Below are 18936 nucleotides of genomic sequence, written 5' to 3' on the forward strand. Positions count from 1 at the left end.
TCACTTGGCAGCTTTTACATCCTCACTAAGTCACAACAGGGGCATTTCTAAGGTATACTGATTCCATTTATCGACATGTACACTAATAGAGAAGCAATCCACATCCTGGTGTAACTCAAGTACAAAACTTGCAGCCGTTAGAGCATAAATAACTTGTTTGAGGAGAAGCACTATAAGGTGGGTAGAAAGCTGGCTAGATTGTCGGGCTCAACGGGTAGTGATCAATGGCTCCATGTCTAGTTGGCAGCCGGTATCAAGTGGAGTGCCCCAAGGGTCGGTCCTGGGGCCGGTTTTATTCAATATCTTCATAAATGATCTGGAGGATGGTGTGGATTGCACTCTCAGCAAATTTGCGGATGATACTAAACTGGGAGGAGTGGTAGATACGCTGGAGGGGAGGGATAGGATACAGAAGGACCTAGACCAATTGGAAGATTGGGCCAAAAGGAATCTGATGAGGTTCAATAAGGATAAGTGCAGGGTCCTGCACTTAGGACGGAAGAATCCAATGCACCGCTACAGACTAGGGACCGAATGGCTAGGCAGCAGTTCTGCGGAAAAGGACCTAGGGGTGACAGTGGACGAGAAGCTGGATATGAGTCAGCAGTGTGCCCTTGTTGCCAAGAAGGCCAATGGCATTTTGGGATGTATAAGTAGGGGCATAGCGAGCAGATCGAGGGACGTGATCGTTCCCCTCTATTCGACATTGGTGAGGCCTCATCTGGAGTACTGTGTCCAGTTTTGGGCCCCACACTTCAAGAAGGATGTGGATAAATTGGAGAGAGTCCAGCGAAGGGCAACAAAAATGATTAGGGGACTGGAACACATGAGTTATGAGGAGAGGCTGAGGGAGCTGGGATTGTTTAGCCTGCAGAAGAGAAGAATGAGGGGGGATTTGATAGCTGCTTTCAACTACCTGAAAGGGGGTTCCAAAGAGGATGGCTCTAGACTGTTCTCAATGGTAGCAGATGACAGAACGAGGAGTAATGGTCTCAAGTTGCAGTGGGGGAGGTTTAGATTGGATATTAGGAAACACTTTTTCACTAAGAGGGTGGTGAAACACTGGAATGCGTTACCTAGGGAGGTGGTAGAATCTCCTTCCTTAGAGGTTTTTAAGGTCAGGCTTGACAAAGCCCTGGCTGGGATGATTTAACTGGGAATTGGTCCTGCTTTGAGCAGGGGGTTGGACTAGATGACCTTCAGGGGTCCCTTCCAACCCTGATATTCTATGATTCTAAGTGGGACACCTTTTTTGTCCCTTTTGTTTTGGAAGCCTGTTTCACGGAGAGGAGAGAGAACAAGTTAGAACTTTAAGAGGGGAGATCACTTCTCAGTATAATATAGAATGTGTGCCCATGAAGCCAGTTCTGAGGAAAAAGCACTAAGTAAATTACGGATGGGTACAAAATGATCCTAGGGGTACAAAATGATCCTAGAAAAGATATGTCTCTTAGACAGATGGCTTATTTCAGTACTTTACTTAAAGGGGTGTTTACCCTTTCAAACTGGAAATTCAGATTTTAGTTGGGGGGCACATTTTAGACCCAATCTGAAAGGTGGTAGCTGAACTTCAAAAACAAGTCCCACCCTAAAACTAAGTGACTTTTATTTTTTCCCTTCTTTGTAATCTTTTTTTGGGGTCCTATCTTGCGGGGAATTTTTTGTTCCTTTGAACTCTCCATTGCTCCTATGTGTTGCTCTCTGCTGCTGTCTTTATTTGTGCTGTCTCTCCTTCCACATGCTGCAGCTAATGGAGGACTTAGCTTCCCTGGCAGTTTGAAGTTAGGGGAATATCTTCTGGCTTACTTCTCATGCTGCTTTACACCAGGGCAAGGACTCAATGCTGAGCCAGGACTCTCTTCCATCTCCATTCAGCCATTGGAGGTTGGAGTTGAAGTTGTATTTTCAGAACTTGGCTCCTCACATTAACTTGTGCAATTCTGGGGAGGGAGTTGGGGAAGGAGAAAAGCTGCCTGAATTGGCGATCAGCTTGTGTTCAGTTGTTTGGCCAACTATAGGTGTCTGGAAGCAGCTCTGAAGATGCTTCCCTCCTTCCTAGCTCCATCTGGTCCGCTAACGACCTGAAGTTGTGTGCAGGAAGAGAACTGAAGTTCTTTTTGGCCTTCACTTCAACCTCCACAGCTGCAGGGTGGGACTTTCTTTTTTTCGAGGAGAGAAGAGAAATTGGGGGGGTAGTTCTGAGTCTGGATTCCTATGATTGTGTAGCCTGTTCAAAAGCCTGGACAGAAGGAGAAGGTCTGCTATGATGGAAGTTAAGCCAAATATACTGACTTCCTGGTCCGCTATATTTGTACAGTGATGAGGCCCCAGCTGTGCATTCTTGGGGAGTTGGTACATAGCTGTGATGTTGCCAAAAAGTCCAATCAGCCAGTGGAAAGGGACTTCAGCCAACTGGTGTCCTAAACCATCCACTCATTTATTTTATCCCTGCGACACGATGCCAGTAGGTGGGAATGTTTCCTGGCTCTTAATTCCTTGATATATAAAACTTATTTTTGTAAGAAATCCTGAGCAACTTAAGGACTACTGGCACTTGTCCTTGTAAATGATAAATTCCTCACTGGAGATTTGAGGAGGATTTAGGCTTCTTTCCATGGCATTTCCTTTAGTGAGTGAGACACCACTGTAACATTTTTCCCTCTAAATTATCCATACATGTTTAATCTGGACAAAAGCCTTGGTGTAGTATTGACAAGATGCTGTGCTGGCCTGAGTTACACATAGGCCTCCACTCTTGTTTCCTCCCCCCACCCTCTTTAGCAGAAGCAGGGGGATGTTCTCCCTCTGCCCCACCAGCCTTTCACCATTGGATGTGAAATGAACTAATTCCTGCTGGAGCTATCTGCCTATACGATTGTATAGGTTTTTATCCAGGATGTCTGGAAAGCGTGTGGGTAGCATCTTTTTGTTCCATTGTGGAAGTATTGAATAGAAGCTGGAAGAGCCTTTGTATATCTAATGCCAGCCTTTGGATACCAGACAAACAGCAGTAGGATTGGGGGTGCCTGGAAATCCATGTTTGGATTTTTTGTTGATTTTTCTCTTAAGGGGATGACTTAATCACAACTACATCTGGAATTTTTAAACCTATTTCAAGTACTTCAAATCAGTATAACAACCAAGTAAAAATGCATTTTGCTGTATATTTTTAGAGTACTTTGTGTATTTGACAAGACGCTGTGTATATAATCAGTTTCACTGTTTTCCCCTGTGTTATCCTTCAGTTTTCCCTGTTTGCTGTGTGAACAACATCAACAAAGTAGAGGAAAAGTGGTTGGTGGTTTGTTTTTTGTGTTTAAGACGACATTGAGCATTGGCACTTGGGAAAATCTGATTCCTGCCTCAAAAAGATTGAGCAATATAGTTTGGAGTCTGCTTAAATGACTTTGTTGGACCCTAAGCACCTCTAATAAATGAAAACTAGTTCTTAGAAATGTAATTCCTGCTGAACTGCCCTGTCCTAATCTACAAAGGCATTTTTGTACAACTGTTATTTGTATATAGGTCTTGCCAAACTTAACTTCTTCATTTGGGGCATGATAAGGAAGGAAAGACGATGGGGAGCACCCTGTCATAATTCTGATGAAAGAATATTGCTTGTAAATATTTATGCAAAAAGTGTTGTTAAATACAGTTTTTGTAAGTTACAAAGTAGAAGTTCTAATACCTTACCTAGCTACTGCATTGATATTTACTCAGAACTTATCACACTGAATTTTTAATCCTTTTCAATAGCTTTTTAATTGAAGGCTGACAGCTGCCATTTTGCCCCAAAGCTGCTGCTACCACCACTTCAACAGTGAAATTGACTCATGGTTTGCTGAAATTTCCAGACTTTAATGGTGGCCATTGTTCCAGTCAAGTTGGCTTTATGAAAGATCATTGTCCTTTTTCTAACTAGTCCTATCCAGGTCTGGATCCCAAAAGGATGACGCTAGCTCTTCAGTTCCAGAAAGCTTAACCTGTACAGACTAGTTACTACTTTCTTACAACTAAGTAGCTATCTACCAGCAGCTTAGTCTGCATTTTGTTTAATACCGTAGCTCTTTATGTAAAAGAACAAAACCTGAAGGGAGGGAGATGCAGTTTGCTATTTTTGTGTATGTAGTTGTCTAATGAACTACAAAAGAAAATTGCATTAAGAAACTGGAAAACCTCTATGGGACATAGTAACAGCAGTTGTCACTGAGCATATTTAAACCTTTCACCTTCAGTCTCACTGTCTTTTTAAGAAGAAAACCGTATCTAAGTGTGACTGTTAGGTTTTTATAATTGCTTAAGCCCACTGTTGCTTGGGCATACTATTAAAACTCATGGTAACTACGTGCGTTGAAGGGAGCATTGATAAACTTTATAGAAGAATCTTTTCCCAGATGTACTATTGAGACATAAGTCTGTCTCAAAGATTTGCTTATCTGCGATCCTCTTATGATATCCTCTTGGGTATGAGGCACATGCTCTTGTGTATATTAGATTGATTTTGGGTATAATGATCTCTCTCTCTGAAAGTACATGAGCCAAAGTGTATTTAAAAAAAAAAAGGGCACAGAGCCCAGGCTTAGAGGCCTAATTCCAGTTCTGTATCTGCTTGTACATAAACAGCCTTTACTGTTAGGCAGGAATAGGATAAGAAGATATGCATAGAATCTTAATGTTTGCTGTCTGTATTGACTATAAATGGGTTCAAACTGAAACGACAAAGGGCTGAAGAGGCTGTTTTTCTAGTTAAACATTTAAAGCTGTCAGAGAAGATGAAAAATGTTCTTTACACTTTCCGGTGGCCTTTTCTTCCAAAGAGGCTCTGTTGAGCAAGAAGGTGGCGGGGTGGGGGTGGGGGAGGTGAGAGAAGCAACCCAGCACAGATCAAGCCCTTAGCTTTTTCCATGTTCGTTTTGTTTTTATTGTAAGATAAACCCTTCATGTTTTATTGTTATGAAGTTAAAGCCTGGCCCAGAGGTGCCCATCTTTAGTGGAAACAGCTGTAGAGTTAGTGTCGCTGATCAGGTGGGAGGCTCTTTGAAGCAACATGTTGCTTTTTTAAAAGGAAATTGAGCATGTGAGAACTTGAACCTGTAAAATGCATCAGCAGGCTCTCCCATTGTTTCTCTGTAGTGTAACTCTATATAGAATTAAAGTGAAACACACTTTTTTTTCCTTTTGTTTCCAAGAAAGAATGACTTAGGGCACCCCTCCTCTTTTTTTGGAGACGCATAGGAAATGACCACATAACCACAACTACTTCCTAGTGGGATGATGATGAGTGACAAATTATCCACAGTAACAGTTTCTTAACCCGGCAGGATAAAAACTTAAATGTAGCTTAGGCTTCTGTTTAAGTTTTAAAACCAATATTTACAGGCAAAAACCAGCCAGGAAAAAGCAGACTCACCATAAATAGTGGTTTCTGTGGGTGGGGAGAAAATCTGAACACTTCTTACTGTTCCTGATCACAACATTTCCCACCAGTTGAGAGTTCAGCATTGTTTCTAGCCCATTCCCCAGTAGGGAGCAGAGTGAAGCTTGACAGCCTTTTGGATTGGGAGCAGTGATCAACGAAACTCAGATTCTCCCTCTTTAGCTTCATATTTGTGAAACTTCCTCCTCCTGTAGATGATAAAAAGCATTAACAGTAACAGACTTCTGCCTTCACCTACCTCTCTCACTCCCTAGATCTACCAGCTAATCCAAACCTCTTACTCCATTTTCTAGTACGGATCTGCCATTTTACTCATCTTCCAGATGAAATAGGATGGAGTAAGCATCCTCAAAGATGAACATCATGTCGTTCCACAGGAGGCAGGCCTAAACCAGATCTCCTGTCCCTTCCCTGAAACCCAGGCTTGTCACCACTGTGACGTGTTTGAATTTCAGCAGCCCAGATAATGAGAGCTTCTAGCTTTCTTCCTAACCCAGGTCACCTATTTAGTCTGCTGCACTCCCACCAAAGCAGTGAGCTCAGTAGGAATATGTTCCTGTCCCTAGCAGAATATATTTTCCTTTCTGTATTAAAATGTCTAACATGGCTTCGCCTGGCTGCGTAGTGTGGAAAGATGTGGGTTCCGTTCCTGGCCCTGTATTGCTCTCTACTTGTACAGGCAGTGCCTTTGCATGTTCATTCTATAGTTTCCCTACCAGCCAGCTAAGAAACAGCATTGATGGGTTTCTGTTTAGGCCAGTGATTGAGTGGGGGAAAAACTGAGGGGAATCTTAGTGGTTCCAACAAAGATGGAAGACTCCTAAAGGTGAGGGGACATGTCTGATATTATTTTGGGTTTATTTCTCCCCTGCCTGCCAAGTATATAATTCTTGTCACACCCTTCAAAACTTACCCCTTTGCCACAGCTGTGGCAAAGAGGAATATGGGTTTGACCGACAGCATGGAAATGTGGTGACACTAGCAACTACTTGGGCATTGCGTGTGGCTGATGTAGAATTTGTCATTCTGCAAATAATTTCTCATTGATTACCTAACTGTTTGGATTGGCAGAGAGAATTCCTCTTGGACAGGAAGTATAAAGCAGTATCGCTGCATGACCACCCTTCTCAGCTGGACAGTTCAAACAACGCCTAGTGCTGTCTGTCCAATTTCTTGAAGTAATCGCTTTCAGTTCAGATTCAGATTTTATAGTCCAGCAATCAAACCAAAACAAAAAGACAGCATAGCCCCATATGGTAGGAAAGGATCGTCAGAAGGCGCCCGGGATCAGGAAGCCAAACAGTTTGTCCGTTTGATGAATACTCGTAGATTGTTTATGCTATTAAGGATAATTACTGTCTGTTGGAGCCAACACCAGCTGTGCTGTTGCAAAGGTACTGAAGAGAAGCTCCAGTTGGGGAAAAGGCATAACTGAGCCATTGCTAATGGCGACCCACTATTTATCTCCCAGATTGTACATCACTGACCAGAGTTTTTATATACAGTCTGAATGGTTAGAGTTGTTTACACAAGATTCTAGTAAGTATTGTGTTTGATAGTGTCCCCAATTCAGAAAATGCATGAAAGTCTGACCAGGCGTCTAAAGAGCTCTGAGGAGTTCAGGTTATTTTTTTAAGCTATGCAAACTGCACATGGTTGAGGAGAATGAAAATCTGTCCTTCTGTGAAATGTTCAATTGCGAAGATGTCTGGGGGTTTGATGTCAGGACCACTTGGCAAGCTGTCATCAAACCTCTTCCCTTGAAGTTGCATGTTTTGAAATCCTGCCCTGTAATAACCATAATGCCTTGGTAAAGTAGTTACCTCTGCGATAATTGGTTCTGTTGAAACGCTGTAGTAGAGTGAAGAGAGCTTTCAGAAACCAGTCTTGTTTCTAGCTCTCGTTCTAACAGGATAACTTAGGTTTTCTGAGAGCAAAGGTCAGTTGTCTCTGTTCAGACCAAGTCATTATCTCACCTCCTAAAATGCAGTGTTTTTCTATAATAAAAGCACTTGTGATGCTTCACAGATTATTCGCTAAGGCAGCGAAGTGCAGAGCTGCTTATTGGAGCAAAGAATGATGAAAGAGTGGGAGCTGTCATTACTTATTTTTTCTTTGCAGGCTGTGTAAGTTGGCCTGGGGAGTGGAACAAACTAAAAAGGGGACTCAGCCCACACAGAAGTGGCTGTAGATGTATGCAATTTTTGGGGGTTGTCCACTCTAGGTCCTGGGGCCATTTTGCTTAGCTGTTTTAAGTCCCAACCTGCAGTGAGAATATAAGGTGGCCCTTATTCAGTGATGCATGTAGTAGGAACCATTCTTTAGTACAATATAATCCTTCTAGGTGCAGACAGTAAATGATGAGATCTAATAACTTTAAGAATGGTGGGGTTTTTGCTTAAAAAAAAAAAAAAAAACTAATTCAAGCCCAGACACTTTCTTTTTTACTTCTAAGTGTGTTTGAAACTTTTGTTCATTGGCTAAATAAGTGCATATGTGGCTGAATTTTGCTATTCTACCTTTGCAGTCCCCTCTAAAGTCAGTGGCCTTGCCCAGGTAATTGAAGGCAGAACTTTCCCATTGAACTAGAATTTTTAGCTATTTTGTTTAATGGTTCTTGAAATAACAAAAATCTACTGACAACTTCCCCAGCTCTTCACGAAATTCGGAATATTCATCTTCCAGGGAAAAGAATTTTCTTTGAGTTACAGAAGCGTTTTTCTGAAACACGCTAAATAATTTCCCAAGTGGTGATGGAGAAATTCTGAGCTGTTACAACTCAATCAGTGTAAGTCCAGATCCACGCCCTGGTTGTGGGAGCCTTGGGCGCATGGGACCCCCACAACGAGCTGAGAGTGAGTGGAGTCGGTCGGCGCTACACCTTTCTCATGAGACAGCTCATGGTGTCCGATCAAGCAGTCCAGAGACATCTACACGGAGCACATCAAGCGGTCCAGAGACATCTACACGGAGCACATCATGGGCCACCGTCAGTACTAGGACAAGTAAACGAGACCACTGGTCAGGGAAAATAACCCCCTTCCTCCCCTGATGAACCAAGGGGACGCACCCCACCCATGTACCTATTTGCTACAACAACACTGACTTGGACTCTAAATACATTCTATGGGTGGCAAGACCACTTTTTCACTGACACTTTAAAAACTCCTGCACCCCAATCTGGGTCTTTGCTGGTTATGTGGTATGTATGTATGTTGTGAACCTTGCAACCAATACTTATAACTTAAGCCTGACCCCAGAGGTACAGTACCTTCCCTCTTAACTTGTGTAAATTTGATTTTAAACATTAGCTTTAATAAAAATTTTAAATCTGTCTAGGATGTGAAAAGTATTCCTTCCCAATCTGTTTAACTACACTGGCTAATGAATGCTGTGGATGTAAAAGAAAGCAGCCCAGAGCTTTCTTTTGTAAGATATAGAATAGTGGGAAGCATCATAAGTTTATTGCCCTGAGGACGCACATTGAAGTAGTTAGAAGTACTTACAGTACAATAAGATATTAATCTGCAAACCTAAAAGGGAACTAATTTGGTTTTGCAGTGAAGGTGTAACTGTGTGTCCTTGAGCTTTCTCTTCTGACAATGAAGCAAATTCTGATTCAATTGAAGTCAGTGACAAAATTTCCATAGATTTTGCTGGGACCAGGATTCACTCTCTAATAATAAGAAATGGGGGATATGTCATGGGATGATCTCTTGTATTTGTATGGTAGGTTTCTTAGGTATGTGTCTATATTTGCTTAAATCTAACTTTTAAAGCATTTTTTAAAAAGAAATATTGCCAAGCCTATAACCTACCTGTTCTTTAGGTGTGGAGAAACCTAAAAGATTGGGATGGCATTCCTGAGCCAGAACAAGTAATTAATGAAAAGAATGGAATTGATTTCCATTTGTACATATTGTCTGACTTCCTCCTTTTATTGCAATTTTCTCTTTGCAGGTGCTGGTTTTGGATTAGGAATTGTTTTCTCAGTTATCTTCTTTAAAAGTAAGTATCCCTATGTGCTCAGCTGTTTGTTGTCATGATATTAGATTGTTTGGGTACGCCTCTTAAACAGAATTCTTTGAAGCGTGTAAATGTTAATTAGTATGTTATTCCAACGTGTCCATTACTTGTCCAAATAGATTAGTTGAAGTGAAATTAGCTAGACTTCGAACTGTGGTCAAACAAGGTCACTATATATGAAACATCTCCGAACTCAGGCTGGGCATGGAGTCAGGCTTCTGATTACAAAGCTCTGGAATTATGAGAGACCCTGCATCAAAATACTAATTAGCCACATGTCTAGACATCAGCCCTAACCCGTCCTGCGGGGGTTTTAATACTTTCTAGATAGTCTCCGCTCTCTTCATTTACTTTTTTTAAATTACTTTCTTGATACTAGAATAATCTTCAACTCTAGCACAGGTAACAGAGCACATGTTGTTCCTGACTCTAGATTCTTCCTAGGCACAGAGCCGAATGACTTCAAAATGCAAACTGTGGCAGACTGGCAGGTTCTGTTTGCTCTGTTAACAGTGTTTTTTTTTATTTTGTTTTTGTTTAATGGTATGATCTAAGTTATGAAATATTCTTCAAAATGCAGTTATTGTCAGAAAAATAACTGCTTTTCTACTCAGTAAACCTGCTGTTTGTGTGTATTGTTTGTCATTCTGGTAGAGGTGAAAGGACCCAGTCAGAGTTTTGGCCCCTGCTAGGCTCTGTATAAATGCTTACAACCGTGTCTGCCCCAAAGAGTTAACAGTAACTTTTACAACTTCTGTTAATGCTGCAGAGCCAATACAAGGCTGGATTCTATTCTGCTAACTGAATTCCAGTTGCAGGATCCTTTTATTACTGGTGATGCTTGCATGTGTTTTTTAAAAGGAAAAAAAAGAAAAAAACCCAACCACATACAGACTTTCAAGATTCTGGGTCAAACTCATCATGAAAGAAAAATCCTCTTATTTTTAAGATGAGCAGATTTGATCTGGAAGGCACTAAGATATAATGGACCAGATCCTCAGCTGGTGTAAATTGGCATAATTGTTTTGAAGTCAGTGGAGCTATGCCAGTTGACACCAGCTGAGGATCTGGCACTGTGGGCTTATCAATACTTGTAGAGTACTTCTGAGATCCACAGATTGAAATTGCTAGTTTAATGTGACTTCTTTAAATACTGTACCATGGATTTATTCCCATTAGACTCTAAATTACATTTGTTGCTCTCTAATGCAACTTTCTAAGATTTTTTTTTTAGGAGACTTCAGAATACATAGAACCTGAAAATGCACACTGCATGTTTTCCAGTAATCTACCACTTATTGCCATTATGTTTGATAAGAAGTTGTCATTATAGCTTGAAATTAATGCAGTGTTTCTCATTTTTATGTTCAATATCTCTTGTTTCTCTGCTTCTCTTCCACACAGGAAAGACATGGCCTATTGCATTTGGGTCAGGGATGGGGTTAGGAATGGCTTATTCTAATTGTCAGCATGATTTCCAGTCTCCATATCTTCTCCATGGCAAGTTTGTAAAAGTAAGTATTTGAGTAAAATGTGTGTAGGCATCATTCAGTGCTTAAATATTCTTGTCTAAAACAAGTGTAGAAGTAATACGTTGCCACTAGTTGGAGGAGAGCTCCTGTGTGTGGCATCTTTTTTTGTCAAACTTTTCAGATCCTTTCAAATATTCAGTGTATTTTTTTTTTTTTTTTTTTACTTATGCTACATACCATCTCTCTTTGAGGGCATTGGAATCTCCACAGGATCAGTTTAGATGCTGCAGGTGGTTTTTCCACAATGTACAAGTGTGTAAGAAATATGGGAAAATTAATCTTACCATAAACGACATGGCCCCAGTCTTGCAATCGGAACTATGAGGGGAGGATTTAATTGCCTGTAGGTAGCTCTTTTGACTTCAGTGGGGCTCTGCACAGGGTTCTGTACTGGTGGATCTGATTGAAGGATCAGGGCCTTAGTGTTTTCATGACTCAAACTAATAAAGTCTCCTTTGTCCTCAAGGATGTTAATGAACCATAGACTGTTTGATCATATGAATTTGGAATCATTAGAATCTAGACATGGCACAATTTAAAAAGGTGACTTTGGGTCCACCCTCTCTAAAGAGGGTTGTGTTGTAAGTGGCTTGGGGGAATACTGATACTAGCCAAGCGGCTGGTACAATTTAATCTAGTTTTATGATGTTAGGCATGATTATGGTCACACAAAGTGACCACCTTAGAATGATCTTTGCATTGGTGGTAAAAATCCCCCACTCCCTCACATAAAAATTAAACATAAAATAGGGATTATTTCTGTGGAATGCACAGAAAATATTGTGAAGGGATGCATCATTGAAAGCACTGAGATGACACAGTAGCAGAGGCATGCTCCTGAGCATGTGTAAAGTTACATTATAAAACATCAAAGTGCTCACTTAAAACCTTCTGCCAGAAAACTTAGAAGTGACCTTTCAAAAGGGGGCTGGGGGAGGGAATCATAGAATATCAGGGTTGGAAGGGACCCCTGAAGGTCATCTAGTCCAACCCCCTGCTTGAAGCAGGACCAATTCCCAGTTAAATCATCCCAGCCAGGGCTTTGTCAAGCCTGACCTTAAAAACCTCTAAGGAAGGAGATTCTACCACCTCCCTAGGTAACGCATTCCAGTGTTTCACCACCCTCTTAGTGAAAAAGTGTTTCCTAATATCCAATCTAAACCTCCCCCACTGCAACTTGAGACCATTACTCCTCGTTCTGTCATCTGCTACCATTGAGAACAGTCTAGAGCCATCCTCTTTGGAACCCCCTTTCAGGTAGTTGAAAGCAGCTATCAAATCCCCCCTCATTCTTCTCTTCTGCAGGCTAAACAATCCCAGCTCCCTCAGCCTCTCCTCATAACTCATGTGTTCCAGTCCCCTAATCATTTTTGTTGCCCTTCGCTGGACTCTCTCCAATTTATCCACATCCTTCTTGAAGTGTGGGGCCCAAAACTGGACACAGTACTCCAGATGAGGCCTCACCAATGTCGAATAGAGGGGAACGATCACGTCCCTCGATCTGCTCGCTATGCCCCTACTTATACATCCCAAAATGCCATTGGCCTTCTTGGCAACAAGGGCACACTGCTGACTCATATCCAGCTTCTTGTCCACTGTCACCCCTAGGTCCTTTTCTGCAGAACTGCTGCCTAGCCATTCGGTCCCTAGTCTGTAGCTGTGCATTGGGTTCTTCCGTCCTAAGTGCAGGACCCTGCACTTATCCTTATTGAACCTCATCAGATTCCTTTTGGCCCAATCCTCCAATTTGTCTAGGTCCTTCTGTATCCTATCCCTCCCCTCCAGCGTATCTACCACTCCTCCCAGTTTAGTATCATCCGCAAATTTGCTGAGAGTGCAATCCACACCATCCTCCAGATCATTTATGAAGATATTGAATAAAACCGGCCCCAGGACCGACCCCTGGGGCACTCCACTTGATACCGGCTGCCAACTAGACATGGAGCCATTGATCACTACCCGTTGAGCCCGACAATCTAGCCAGCTTTCTACCCACCTTATAGTGCATTCATCCAGCCCATACTTCCTTAACTTGCTGACAAGAATACTGTGGGAGACCGTGTCAAAAGCTTTGCTAAAGTCAAGAAACAATACATCCACTGCTTTCCCTTCATCCACAGAACCAGTAATCTCATCATAAAAGGCAATTAGATTAGTCAGGCATGACCTTCCCTTGGTGAATCCATGCTGGCTGTTCCTGATCACTTTCCTCTCATGCAAGTGCTTCAGGATTGATTCTTTGAGGACCTGCTCCATGATTTTTCCAGGGACTGAGATGAGGCTGACTGGCCTGTAGTTCCCTGGATCCTCCTCCTTCCCTTTTTTAAAGATTGGCACTACATTAGCCTTTTTCCAGTCATCCGGGACTTCCCCCGTTCGCCACGAGTTTCCAAAGATAATGGCCAATGGCTCTGCAATCACAGCCGCCAATTCCTTCAGCACTCTCGGATGCAACTCGTCCGGCCCCATGGACTTGTGCACGTCCAGCTTTTCTAAATAGTCCCTAACCACTTCTATCTCCACAGAGGGCTGGCCATCTCTTCCCCATTTTGTGATGCCCAGCGCAGCAGTCTGGGAGCTGACCTTGTTAGTGAAAACAGAGGCAAAAAAAGCATTGAGTACATTAGCTTTTTCCACATCCTCTGTCACTAGGTTGCCTCCCTCATTCAGTAAGGGGCCCACACTTTCCTTGGCTTTCTTCTTGTTGCCAACATACCTGAAGAAACCCTTCTTGTTACTCTTGACATCTCTTGCTAGCTGCAGCTCCAGGTGTGATTTGGCCCTCCTGATATCATTCCTACATGCCCGAGCAATATTTTTATACTCTTCCCTGGTCATATGTCCAACCTTCCACTTCTTGTAAGCTTCTTTTTTATGTTTAAGATCCGCTAGGATTTCACCAGTAAGCCAAGCTGGTCGCCTGCCATATTTACTATTCTTTCGACTCATCGGGATGGTTTGTCCCTGTAACCTCAACAGGGATTCCTTAAAATACAGCCAGCTCTCCTGGACTCCTTTCCCCTTCAAGTTAGTCCCCCAGGGGATCCTGCCCATCCGTTCCCTGAGGGAGTCAAAGTCTGCTTTCCTGAAGTCCAGGGTCCGTATCCTGCTGCTTACTTTTCTTCCCTGCGTCAGGATCCTGAACTCAACCAACTCATGGTCACTGCCTCCCAGATTCCCATCCACTTTTGCTTCCCCCACTAATTCTACCCGGTTTGTGAGCAGCAGGTCAAGAAAAGCGCCCCCCCAGTTGGCTCCTCTAGCACTTGCGCCAGGAAATTGTCCCCTACGCTTTCCAAAAACTTCCTGGATTGTCTATGCACCGCTGTATTGCTCTCCCAGCAGATATCAGGAAAATTAAAGTCACCCATGAGAATCAGGGCATGCGATCTAGTAGCTTCCGTGAGCTGCTGGAAGAAAGCCTCATCTACCTCATCCCCCTGGTCCTGTGGTCTATAGCAGACTCCCACCACTACATCACTCTTGTTGCTCACACTTCTAAACTTAATCCAGAGACACTCAGGTTTTTCTACAGTTTCGTACCGGAGCTCTGAGCAGTCATACTGCTCCCTTACATACAGAGCTACTCCCCCACCTTTTCTGCCCTGCCTGTCCTTCCTGAACAGTTTATAACCATCCATGACAGTACTCCAGTCATGTGAGTTATCCCACCAAGTCTCTGTTATTCCAATCACGTCATAGTTCTTTGACATCACCAGGACCTCCAGTTCTCCCTGCTTGTTACCAAGGCTTTGTGCATTTGTATATAAGCACTTGAGATAACCTGTTGATTGCCCCTCATTCCCAATATGAGGCAGGAGCCCTCCCCTCACAGACATTCCTGCCTGTGCTTCCTCACGGTATCCTGCTTTCCCACTTACCTCAGGGCTTTGGCCCTCCTCAATAGGTTAGCCAGCCTGCTGGCAAAGATGCTCTTCCCTCTCTTCGTAAGATGGAGCCCGTCTCTGCCCAGCACTCCTCCTTCATGGAACACCATCCCATGGTCAAAGAATCCAAAGCCTTCTCTCTGGCACCACCTGGAATGGTCCTATGCCTTTTTTTGCTCCTTCATGATGGATAAAGAAGGGTTTTTCTGCCCGTTTTTTACCTCAAGAATATGAAGTCGAATCATCCCTGGATTTATTGAATGATTAGCCTTCAACAGGCTTTTACAGTCCTAGCAAATCCACCTGGTTCAGAATATTGTACTGGAAATGTGCTCTGCCATTGACTGTGTGCCAACCCTTTACATTAAAGAAACTTTTCTATTGGATAAAAACATGGAGTAGCTGGCATCTTATATGAGTGAAACAAATGTAACCCCGTAATGTTCTAGATCCGTCTAGGAGTGTTTGCCACAGAAGTGTGTGAGAGTTTAACATAAAACCATTGTGGGGTGTTGTCTTATTTTTGTGGACTTCAGTCAGAAATAAATTGGAATGAAATTTCTCCAGTTTGGACTCTGGGTGTGTGAACACCCAATCCAGAAACTCTAGGAAACACTCTGTCCTTTGGAAGATGCTTGTTATGGCAAAATAACTGCCTGAGAACATTGAGAAATAGAAGGCTGACTTGAGTCTAGCCTGGCAAGGGTTTATATTTGTCTTAAGGAATAATCTCAACTCTGTAACAAGGGTGGTCTCTCTGAAAATGAGGTCATCAGAGGGACACTGCACAGAAGAAGCACAGCTGCCTGCGTGGCTCTAGAGCTGAGGACAAAGTTTCCAGCACGGTCTCTGCTGGCTTTCCCTGGCACAAAGAGTCTGACATGTTGGAGAGAGGGAAGGGAGAGATGAAGCTATCTAATGGTTAATATCATTAATTCTCTCCAAAATGTCTGGTCATGAGTAAAAGCTCCAGGGTTATTAAAGTGGAATTATTTCACTTCTGGTAGTTAGCAGTGTGGAAAATATTGTTGCATTATCACACTCATCTGTTTTCCTAGAAAATGATGTTAGAACTTGATTTTTAACTTTCTTATACAACATTTGAATCCATTCTGTGGGTTATCAAAGTGAATGGGGAGTGCAATAACACCTGCACAGGAGACTACCCTTAAATCTAGACACTGCCCCCCAAAGTATCCCCAAATGTATTCAGTGAAGTTCTACTAATTGTGGCATAAAGCATGAGACCAGGAAGTGCGTGATCTAGGTTCTGTTTCTACACTTCCTGTGTGAATGTGGTTGCTTAACCTCTCCATGCTTCAGCTTTTCCATCTATCAAATAAGGATCAAAATTCTGACCTGCCTCATGTGGGTGCTATAGGCTAAACTGCTTGCTTTGAGCTTCTCAGGTAGAAGGTGCTATAGGATACAAAATGTTATGGGAGTCTTCTTGCTTTACAGGAACAGTGACTAATGACTTAAGAACATCCCAGTGGGACGAAAGGAGAAATCATGGTTATTCCTCAGGAATATTGAAGTGCCCCTGGAGTAAGCCAACGTTCTTCTGAAACACTTATCAGTTGCTCTTTATACTCCAACAAGCTGTTTATGTACATGGAACAAAGTTCTGCATCTTGTTTTGTATTTTCTCTCCAGAAAGTGCCAGGAGGAACTCTTCTGAAAAATAAATAAAACAAAAGTGGACCCCCCTGGTGTTTTGGCTTCTTTGCGTGTGAGTGGAAGGAGAGGACTCCTATTGTAATGGTAGCAGCTGGGACCACCTGGTTAAAGCCACTGTTCAAGTCCTTGTGAAATGGCAGCTGTTGTGTGTTCCTTCCCATTCTAACAGGCAGCCTGCACCAAACATGCAGTTCACAGAAATATCCCCACCTCACATCACTTGCTGGACACCCAGCTGCCTGGGCTGGTTTTAGGAGGCACACAAATTCCAGTGTTCTGTCCCTACAACAATTGCTGTTAAGACTTAAGTTCTGTCCTCTCCAAGCATAGGAGAGTGCAAATCTGACTGTTTTACTGGCTTACCTAACTGATGCTGCTTCTTGAAACTTTAAAGAGTCTTGAAGTGAGCTAGGCTTTGAAACTGTTCCCTGCATAGTGACCTAATTAAACAGATGCATGTGCTATCTGACTGAGAGCTTTACCTTCACATCCCCAGCCCCCAATCTCTTTCTTTTCTGTATTAAGTCTAAGGTTTTATATCTGGAATGGGACAAAGATGGTACTTACAGCTCTTTATGCTTTGGCAATTAATTGTGCCAGCTTCTCTCTGGAGCTTAACATGTAGTTTAAGGTAAATAACTGTTTAAATGCCCCCTCCCCCCCCCTTTTTTTCTTAAACACTTTAAAAAAAAAAAAAGTACGCTATTTGTTCTCAGTTTGCTCTCTCCTAGCTGACCTCTGGTGGAAGGGTCTCTTTTGCATTGTCTCCACCCACAAGAGGTACCAGCTGGTAACTTCTACTCCTGTGGACTTTTTTTTGCTTTCACTGAACTCGGATCTATTCTCCTCTTCTTGTTGAGGCATTTGCCGCAAACTTTATCCTTTTGTAGCACAAGATGAGAATAATTGTTACTGGAGAGCTTCCTGCTCCTCTCTTAGTGTATGTGATCTATCACATGTTGTATGTCCACTCCACCAAGGCATCCTGTATGATAAAGGGAAAATTTATATAGGGCTTATTTTATAATCCTGGCTTGTTCCTGCACTGGTAACTTTAACACTAACATTAAAGGCCTGTGTTGATTATATTTCCTTTTTGAAAATTTATTCTGCTCCATGGTGAGCCAGGCAGAGGAAAGAATAACTTTCTCTCCAAAAAGAACACACACTGGAAAATAAAAATTGCACAATGCTTTTAAAATCCTCGCCAAAAAAGGAGGGGGGTGGACTTTAAGGAGGTGCTTAGAGATCAGAAAAGGCTTGAGAAACTCCTTCCTAATATTACTGGGCAACAGTAACTGGAGTTGGTATGGGCATTACAGTAATCATCCACCCCCACATCCCTTTGAGGGGTTTGAGTACAAATCTCACTTGCCAAAGAAACATGCCAGGCTGTACCCAGAGTGAGCAACAGATTCATTGGATAAAACGGTTTCAGTGCCAGAGCAGGATTGGACTCTACCAAACCGTGATACCATCCAGCACCATTGCTAGAGCATGTCCTTGTTTTTTCCACCTCCTCTCCCTTGTTGGGCAGCATTAATTAGTCATTAAAACAGTTTATTGGAAACAGTAACTTTTTTCTTTCCAATTTTGAATCATTTTATCTGGCCCCAATTTTTAATTTGAGCTGTGTACTTTGGAGCCACGGCTCCTCTGTGGCTTGGAGAGGTTTTTTTGTTTAAGTTCTCTGTGTGCTGCAGCGCTAATAGCCTGGGAAGCTAATGGGTTTAGCCAGAGAGGAGAGCATCTCTGGGTAAACGACAAAAGAATCTTAAAGCTGTGGTGCCCTAAAAAAATATTCTCTGCCAACACTTGTGTATGAAAAGCGCTAGCTGATTGTGCGGCTTGGCCTTGAGAGAGAAATTGAACTAGTTTAGGTGACCTGCTTTTGCAAGGGTCATGAAGTTAACTTCCTTTCACAAAACAGCATGTATTGTCTGTGTGCTCTGGAGAATATTGCCCTTTTAAGCATTACTGTAAAATTCACCATTGTACGTACTGCAGTGCTGACCTCTTTCAATTTGCAGAAAGAAACTGTGACTTTTAAAAAGAGGTAAGGACTGGAAAGGGATAGCTAGCAATTTAGATTGAATGTTCTCTTTTTTTCCAAGACCTCTCCGTTCTGGGTTTGTTGGTTTTTTGTTTTTGTTTTTTTAACTAACCCGTAATTGGGTTTTGTTTGGCTTAATTTAAATTGTATTGGTTCAAAAATAGGTCTTGAACCTGTCCAAATAAATTATGCAAAATGGCTCCATGTGAGGGCAGGTCTCCTGTCTCACTCTATGGAGTAAGACTGTAATGTTCCTAACTGAGGTTGGACTAGGAATGGCTTCCTGCTGCTTGATTTCTAATTACATAAATGGAAGGGGAA

General features: G+C 42.4%; 1 protein-coding gene across 1 annotated transcript in view; it reads left to right on the forward strand.

Annotated features, from left to right (window-relative positions):
• The window catches only part of MICOS10 (mitochondrial contact site and cristae organizing system subunit 10), a 28347-nt gene extending 11756 nt beyond the window's left edge, over positions 1–16591 (forward strand). Inside the window, exons 2-4 of the mRNA XM_084651795.1 lie at positions 9398–9445; positions 10868–10977; positions 16344–16591. Of these exons, the coding sequence (XP_084507921.1) occupies positions 9398–9445; positions 10868–10977; positions 16344–16352 (167 nt within the window). The 3' untranslated portion in view covers positions 16353–16591. The remainder of the gene's footprint in view (positions 1–9397; positions 9446–10867; positions 10978–16343) is intronic.
• Positions 16592–18936: the final 2345 nt, after the last annotated feature.

This window comes from Lepidochelys olivacea (genome assembly GCF_965140295.1).
Source record: "Lepidochelys olivacea isolate rLepOli2 genome assembly, chromosome: 18".
In the NCBI taxonomy this organism is placed as follows: Eukaryota; Metazoa; Chordata; order Testudines; family Cheloniidae; genus Lepidochelys; species Lepidochelys olivacea.